At 40.2% G+C, this 8822-nt stretch overlaps 1 protein-coding gene across 2 annotated transcripts; it reads right to left on the reverse strand.

The window, feature by feature from the left end:
* Window positions 1-438: 438 nt before the first annotated feature.
* On the reverse strand, window positions 439-8507 carry LOC123111692 (probable protein phosphatase 2C 67). Of its 2 annotated transcripts, XM_044532540.1 has the most exons (11): window positions 8298-8507; window positions 7096-7510; window positions 6916-7024; window positions 6032-6068; window positions 5211-5255; window positions 4407-4459; window positions 3516-3677; window positions 2461-2544; window positions 1484-1573; window positions 1337-1384; window positions 439-764 (listed from the first exon to the last, which is right to left on the reverse strand). In XM_044532540.1, the coding sequence occupies exons 2-11, from the start codon at window positions 7440-7442 to the stop codon at window positions 657-659; spliced, it is 1083 nt and encodes a 360-aa protein (XP_044388475.1). In that variant the 5' UTR covers window positions 7443-7510; window positions 8298-8507; the 3' UTR covers window positions 439-656. The 2 variants fall into 2 exon arrangements, with proteins under 2 accessions (XP_044388475.1, XP_044388476.1); XM_044532541.1 differs by lacking the exon at window positions 1484-1573.
* Window positions 8508-8822: the final 315 nt, after the last annotated feature.

Here is an 8822-nt window from a genome sequence, read left to right on the forward strand (position 1 = left end):
AACTATTTGAATATATGTACTCTATGCATGCGACTATTTGAATGTCTGTACTCTTTGTATGCGGCTATTTGAATGGCAACATTGGATGGCCACCTCCCGCATCTATGTCTGCAGGCTAGTCCTCCTGTCCACGGACGGATGTGGGAGAAAATTAAATTTACTAGGCCGACATCGAAGATGCCTAATCCTCCAAAGGGGGAACACGCGATTTGTAGATGCCACATTTCCCCATAAAATCATTATGCGGACCTTGGATCGATTCTCAGCACATGAATCAAGGATTAAGTTATACGTACTGACAATTGGATCAGAATCCAAGATTCACTTACTCCTATATGCATTGGTTGAAGATCTAGTCTTCTCGATGGAAAAAATAAAATAAAGAAGCAGGTCAGACCTTGTAAATAGCTGAAAAAGAGACTTGGATCACATGAGACCGGCCAAGTAACCTTTCTTTAGAACAGTTTAGAGGGGCTTTTGCTACAAGAATCGTTTGAAAAAGCAAAACAAATGTCCAAATGAAGTACAGATAGTGCACCAACAGTGGTCTCATGGACACGTACATTCGTTTGTCAGAGCACGGAAATATTTGCTACCAAATTTCTCTTCTCGGGTTCTGTTCTGTGAAAATGGCTGTTGCAACAGCCAAAACAATTCTAGTGCTTGAAGACGATCAGAACAGCAGTGCAGTTATCCTTGCACCTCCTCTCGCGGACAGCCTCCTTCACCAGGCGCCGCACTGCGAGCGTGGCTGAGGACGTCTCCTATTTAGCAAAGAGTCGTGTTAACAAAGGTTAGTCATGTGTGTTAGTCTCAGAGTTTGAATTTACACAAGGAACTGGGTTAGTCATGTGTGTCTTACATAATAATACAAAGTACTCCCTCTGTAAACTAATAGTATAAGATCTTTTATAGATCACTAAAGTATAGATCTTTTACTTTAGTGATCTAAAAGATCTTATACTATTAGTTTACAGAGGGAGTACAAGTTTAAATTATAACATCTTTTCCCAAGAAATTCTCCCTTCCAAAACCCTAGTTATTAATACTGCGCTGGGCGCCTGCGCCTGGCCACTTGCAACCTTTGGCCCAAGAGCTCCCCCAGGTCACGGCTACATCATGAGATCATGGAGCTCTACCATATATACACAGGTAATCACATCCATGAGAGAATGAGTAACACGAGTTTACTACAAAATAGTCTTACAATTCAATTTCAGCATCGTCCAATCAAAATCTAATCACTTTTACCTCAGAAGAGATAACTAGCAGAAAATAGTGGGTACAAGAAACAAACGTATTTAGAGTTATAGAGATTAGTTTGAAGAAATAACACCTTCAATTGCTTCTGGACAAATTCAACAGCGTCACTTGGCCCAAACACCTGGGTTCACATAGAAAGTTAAGACTTACCACAAATATGATTGAAGAAATCCAAATGAAGCAAAAACTAATATAGCAAAGAAACGGGAAATAAACATACTCCCCACAAGCCATCACACCCAAGAATGATGAAATGGTCCTTCACTGTTAGTTCAAAAGAATGGACATCTGGTGTTGCAATCAACCCCACCTGCACGATAGTTGATTGATATATGTTGATGCTCCATTTATAGACAGCATTGTTAACATAACTAGCTTTCAGAAAGCGTGCTTAAGGAGCTTGGATTAAGCATGCAATGGAACACGTTTTTTTTCTTTTCCGATAGATGTGGTGATGAATAAAAAATATTGGGTATTTTGGCTAGACACAGCTTCATGTGCAAAAACAAGACAGTCTATGTCTTCGCAAAACATAGATAGAACCTTTAGCAAATGTTGTAAAATTATCTCTGTAATGTGGGTACCTCATACAAATGCAGAGTGTTTGAGTCTTCAACAGATTTGGATGTGAGCAACATAATGTAAGAACTAGCGACTGGCATAAATTAGAAATGCAAGTCCAAAGTTGTACCCAATGGATGTGAACTCTATACAACAGATCTGTGTTTTCATGAACTCTCCCATGGGTACCTCCATTATTGCATTCTTGCAAACGGATGGCCAAGTGAGAAAATATAACTGATAGTTTGATACGAGGGTTTACTAGCATCCCAGAAATAAAAAACTTCACTACTTGATCTTTCTGCCAAAGAAAAAAAAACTACTTGGTCTAGAATAAACATAAAAGTGCGCATAACTGTAAGCATAATTATTTCTAAGCAAACAGATACATCTCTGTGGTCATTATCAGTGACCCTATGCTCCTGGAACTCACAAAGGAGTTCCATTGAGTGATGAATAACTTATACTAAGAAATGTCATCTATTTGGTAGATGGGCATGAGAATTGAGGGTCTAATTCCTATAGCTTAAGAAAAAGGAGGAGGAAAGTGGTATACTCCAACAGTATATATTTTCCATATACACAAATGGAACACCAGAATAAAAAATATCAGCAAATAAATCTGCATCAGTAAACCTTCTTAAAGTGACGATCTCCAAGAGCTCTAGATACTTCAATGCGCCCTTGTAGTCTTCCATTGGGACCAACAGAACCTCCAGCCTTTGTACAAGAACAAGGTTAAATTAACCGTGAGCCAAGACACATCAAAATGAACATTTAATATGCAATGGTAACCTCATCAAATACGGCATTTGGAGAGCAGTGGTAAAATCAGGAGCAAATGAGACCACAGAAGAAAATCAATAGAGGAGCAAATGGACTACAGGAGAACAAATTTGTACTTCTTATCACAAATCAGCTAATTCCTATTGCTAACAATTGGTAGCAATTAGAGCAAGGCAACTAGGCATAGGTTCAACAGTTAGGTGTGGAGGAGATGCGTATGTTGAGATGGATGTGTGGCCACACGAGGAAGGATAGAGTCCGAAATGATGATATACGAGATAGAGTTGGGGTAGCACCAATTGAGGAGAAGCTTGTCCAACATCATCTGAGATGGTTTGGGCATATTCAGCGCAGGCCCCCAGAAGCTCCAGTGCATAGCGGACGGCTAAAGCGTGCGGAGAATGTCAAGAGAGGTCTGGGTAGACCGAATTTGACATGGGAGGAGTCCGTTAAGAGAGACCTGAATGATTGGAATATCACCAAAGAACTAGCTATGGACAGGGGTGCGTGGAAGCTTGCTATCCATGTGCCAGAGCCATGAGTTGGTCGCGAGATCTTATGGGTTTCACCTCTAGCCTACCCCAACTTGTTTGGGACTAAAGGCTGTTGTTGTTGTTGTTGTTGCAACTAGGCATAGGTTGGATGCACAACCAAAATGCTAATATTCTAATGCTCGACAAAGTCATGCAAACAAACTAGAATAATATGAGGCTTCAATTTGGTATAATTGCCATAATCAGATCTGATTTGACAACTTATGGTGCCAAAAAAAAAATGATACAACATCCTTGCATTGGCAACTATAGACCAAGCAGGGAGCTGTTTCATTTGGAACATACAAAACGAAGAAAAACATAATTTATGAGGGAGAACTGAATTAATGTTGGAACCATAAAGCTATTCACCTTCTGGATTCTCGAGCGTTCTTGTGGAAAGATGGCTTTGTGTTCTCTTGTCAAAACAATAGCTTTCAGTGGACTTTTGGTGTCAGCCACCGCACCTTCACCATCAGTTGAAGTAGAACGAGCTAATACTGCTTTAGCATCCCCAGCATTCGCAACTAAAACCTGGAACATGTCAACAAAGCTTATGCAAATAGATTGCAACGATTAAATAGTACTCCCTCCATTCCAGAATATAAGGTGTATCGATATTCATGCAAGTGAAACTTGTGTATGTTTGACCAAGATTATAGAATAAAATATCGACATTTACAATACAAAATAAAATATGAAAATACTTTTCGTGATGGATATAATGATACAAATTTGGTACTGTAGATATTGGTATTCTTTTCTCAAAACTTGGTCAAACATGCACATGTTTGACTTTTGAAAAACCTAGTACACCTTATATTTTGGAACGGAGGGAGTGTAAAATTAAGGATTGAGATTTCACACGTAAAAATTTGCAAAATGAACAAATTATGCATCTCAAATCAAGCATGAGCATTCCGTACCAAAAAGATAACACCACATAATTAGAGTTTGTTGCGCATAAGAAGAGAAACCAACGAGTTAATTATGTTGTTGGTAGATTAGTCACAGTCGATTATGCCAGAGTTATGCTGCCTTGAAGGTAGGCATGTGATATAAAAATAATTAATCATGGGCACACTGATGAAACAGTATCTCCTACTAGGTGAATGGAAGTATATATTTAATAAAGGACCAAATAATCTCATAGACCCTGATTCCATACAAACTCCAAACTGGATAACCAAAACGAATTCCAGAGTATGACGGTGCAAAAAAGGTTGTGCATAATGAAGAAAAAACCTGGTACTGTAAACTTACCGTCTGTCCCAAAACCCAAACACATACAGCTGTTGCGCCATCTTGCCAGTTTCCTATAGACAAGACACGTGAGTACTATTAATATCATGAGAGAAGCAACTGATAAGAAAGAAATAAACTTAAATAATAGTTTTTCGACACTGCCATATTTCTAGGCCCTGCATACTTGCCTACTTGGTACAACAAAATGTCTACTATTGTCAATTTGCCATCATAACTAAGAGGTTATCCTAGTCACTGTAAGAACCGAGGCTCACCCTATGTCATTGTGTTGATTTACCTATCTTTAGCTCAAAGCACCAGCCAAGGTTCAGAAAAAGTGCTAGCTCTTAGGCGGGGTGATGGGTGACCATCTAGACGCACATAGGCACTGCCTAGAAAACCACCAATTGCAAGGGAGAAGAAAGAGATATAGGTAAAAGGAAGAAAGATAATAGTGGAGATTGGCTGCAAAGCTGGCCCAGCTCAACTGGTCCGCTAGTGGAATACTATAGAAGTTTATAGCACCCTTCCTTGCCTAAACACACACGAAGCACCAGCCATCAGCTTCAGTTTTTTACCACAAGGAGGTGGCTTATGAGCCAAGGAAAGATCTACTGTACGTAGGATACCCTCTACATCATTTTATAAGTTAGTCTAACCAGTAATAAGTATATCAGTACACTAGCCCTGCTAGATAATGTCCCAATAAGGGACATAGGTCTAACCAGCCATTCAGAAAAAGAGTGCCTGGGCAAACTGGCGTCACAAACACTGGAAATTGCAGAGGAACAAATGATGAAAGTTGAGACCATAATTTCTTACCTTTAGCACTTTCTTGCAGTAGTGATTCATCAGCTTTACGGAAACCTACAAACAATAAGCATTAGGTCAAGATAAATCAGTGGTATAAAAATAACAAACAAACTTAAAACGGAAGAACATTGAATGGGCAATAAGAAGAAACAAAGAGCAAAAAGGCACCATAGAAGCACAGAAGAAAAATAATATGCTGTACTGGCAAAATGCTAGTGTAAAGCGGAACTAAAATCATGTCAACTCAAAAGCTGAAAATCACATACAAGATGGCAATTCCCATTGCCATTTACCATACAATACATTTATTCTAGAATGACAGTTAGAGAAACTGAGAAATATCTTAAGAATTCTAAAATAACCTCACCAGCATGTAACATGCTCAAGGATTAAGGGGCTGTTTGGATTGCAGCCCTCAACTGCCGATCCAAAGAATTGGTCGTTGACCAAGCCTGGCTTCCCGTTTGGATGGGAGCCAATATTTTGGTACGCCCAGCCCACTCTGGCTCCCCTAGTTCAGTTTGACGCCAAAAAGTTGGCAAGTCCGGGGCGGCCAGATGCTGCGTCAATTAATTGGCTCGCCCATGATTGGCAGGGCGCACCCAGGCGAAAACCAAACAGCCCATAAGGGCCAAGGCTGCCTTCCATGTTAGTGCAGAAATATAGAATCAATTTGATCCTTGAATAAGATAAAGACCATTTTTTTTATTGTATGCATAATGAAAATTGTGAAGTACAGCGATGAAACTAGTAGGACTCTTCTAACTAGTATTATTAGCGCTGTTATAGTCTAGAGTCTAGACAAGAGAAGAATTTCATGTACTAAATACCTTCAATAATGGCCTTCTTTGCCACTTTAACATTCATCTGCAAGACAATATATCAATATTAGTTAAATGGCCAACAACAGAATAAACACAACTGGAATATCAGAATCATGCACGTTAATTTGAACATGAATCACTCATGAAATAGTCTCCTAATCAACATAAACGAAAAATAGAAGGTATAAACTTAATTTTGTACAAATTGAAAGTCCAAAAGTTAGCCCTCTCAGTGAGGAGTTGATGTCAAGAAGCAATAAATGGTCAAGTGATCTAATAGATATCAATTCCTCATCGACCAGGCCAAAGGAGAAGATGCGAAGTGCACAATCATAAATGGAAGCTATCATGAAAAGCTTCGCCTTGATTGCACACAAAGATATTCCAGGGAGACGTTAGTTGAATAGGCATGGAAGCAGAAGAAAAAATGAGGATAAAATTTACTAAAAAAAGACAACTGTTGAGTAGGCATAGAAGGAGAAGAAAAAAATGAGGATAGAAATTACTAAAACTCCAATGAGACAGTAGTTGAATAGACAAAGAAGCGGAAGAAAACATTAGGATAAGTGTCAGTGAAACACCATTCCAAGGAGGATGCAAAGAAACCATCTGAGTGTAGCACTAAAAAAATGAAAAAACAAGTAAGAAAAAATCCATCTGTACGAGAAAAATTGCAAGCAGGGCGGGCTACCGGGCAATACCATAGTAGAAGTGTAGTGTTAATTTTAAGCAAGTGATGAGCAGATTATGAACTAATTGACGAATTTCATGGGACGAAGCGGGATGCCGCTTGCACCCCTCAGTACGAGCAACTGAAGACAGAACAAATACATCATAACATACTAATGAGTAATGAAAATATTGAACAGAAGCAGACAATGTGAACAGACCAACTCACGTGGTAATCCTGCAGCAATAACATGCGGGTGTAAGTGCTTCTGTGCATACTCCGCGGCCAAGCGGCCACCATGCCCATCATATATTGCAAAATGTGCAGATCTGCATCAAGCTACCTACATTAGCTACATACATTGCATGCAAGTAATTAATATGAAGAGAAAGAGGGGCACCTCAAATTTCCAGGAGATCCCATGCTAGCATCAGGAAGCACCACCCAGGCATCCTCCATTGTATGCCTGCAGCCCTTGTCTTCTGCAGCATCGGCTTCAACACTAGTTAGTATCATCTCTTGCTGACTTGGAACTTCCAAGATGGTTGTGGATTTCTCATCCGAGATGCATGGGTCTAGCGGCAAGTTGCTTCCATTTTGAGGGGTGTCTCTCTTTTCACCATTCATTTCTTGAGAACCAGCAGTCTCTACTTGACAATCCTTTTCAGTAGAAGTGGCAGCACCTTTTGGGCGTTTTGATACCCAATCTTCATTGCTGGAACTGGCTTCACGCTTTTGATGAGTCATGAATATGATGAGACTAAACAATAAAGTTTCCAATAGCCGTGTATCGATTTCACCAATTTAAGGCACCACTGGATGAACAACACATAAATGTCAGGAAATGTTGCCTAGTAGAAGCTAAAAACAAAGGTTTGACGGAAAAATGGAGGGCGCTAACTGGGTGGTAGCCGAAGAAAGATATGCTTTGGCAAACTAATAGCGAGGCAAGCTAAACAAGAACCAGCCCACCAACTTAGTTGCGTCACGGATCTCATAAGTAGCATAAGTACTTACTAATAACAACCCTGCATATCTAAAATGCCTACACGAAGATATCAGCGAAACATTAATACATGCTCACACAGATATACTAAATTGATGTATGGAAATGATAATCGATTTTCCCTCAAACTTCGATTATACAGCGAAACATTAATACATGCTCACACAGATATACATTCCTACAACTTTGTTCCTATTTTCCTAACAAAAAAAAGGACCGATTACTAGGTCGTCAAACCCACATCAAACAACATATTGCCCTAACTAGATTCAGACAACACAGAACCTAGGGAGTTCAATGAAGTTGTGCCATTGAAGCAACTACATATCGAATGATTCTATGGGGTAACCACACGCTGACACGACGCGATATGTACAGCCTTGCTTCCCATTATGGCTCCGAGACTGGTCCTATAATCAAAGGAGCGCCTCCATCTACCAAGCAGCTACCAACAACAGACTTTTCTTTTGGAATCGAACAGGCAAACCGCAAAATATCAGCAAATCGAGGTGTTACCAGTGGAGGAACCCCCAACAAGTGCCGGTAAGACAGAACAAAACGGGTAGAGCCTAGCAGGCGAGCAACGGCGGGCTCACCAGAACTCGGATGGTGATGACAGGTGACCCCCGGGGATGGCGGAATTTGTATCTCCGGGCCACGGGCGGGTCCGTACGCTCACCGATGTCGCCGGCGAGAAGCGGCGGAGGTAGCGGGGGGCTTGGCTGGTGGGGGATCGATGGGACGATAACAAGTTTTTTTTTTTTTGAGAAATATGGGACGATAACAAGTGGTCACGTCTCGCCTGGACTGTGGGCTAGTTGAAGAAGGTCCAGTCTAGCCCAACTTTAAATGGGCCACTTGCAATCTGCAAAAAACCGAATATCTAATTCTGAGGCCGGGCTCATCTGCACCTGGTGAACAGTAAACTTAAAAATAATACAAGAAAAATCTAAAACAAATACGAATATTTTTGTGGAGAAAGATGACTTAGTGCATGAGGTGCATGCCAAATATCAAAGCATTTGAACATCTGAATAGCTCTTAGTCAATAACAAAACCCGGTCCAAAAAATGCATAAACAATAAACTTTTTCAACAACCCCCAAATTTTCTTTTTTTGCT

Source organism: Triticum aestivum, chromosome 5B (assembly GCF_018294505.1).
Source record: "Triticum aestivum cultivar Chinese Spring chromosome 5B, IWGSC CS RefSeq v2.1, whole genome shotgun sequence".
In the NCBI taxonomy this organism is placed as follows: domain Eukaryota; kingdom Viridiplantae; phylum Streptophyta; class Magnoliopsida; order Poales; family Poaceae; genus Triticum; species Triticum aestivum.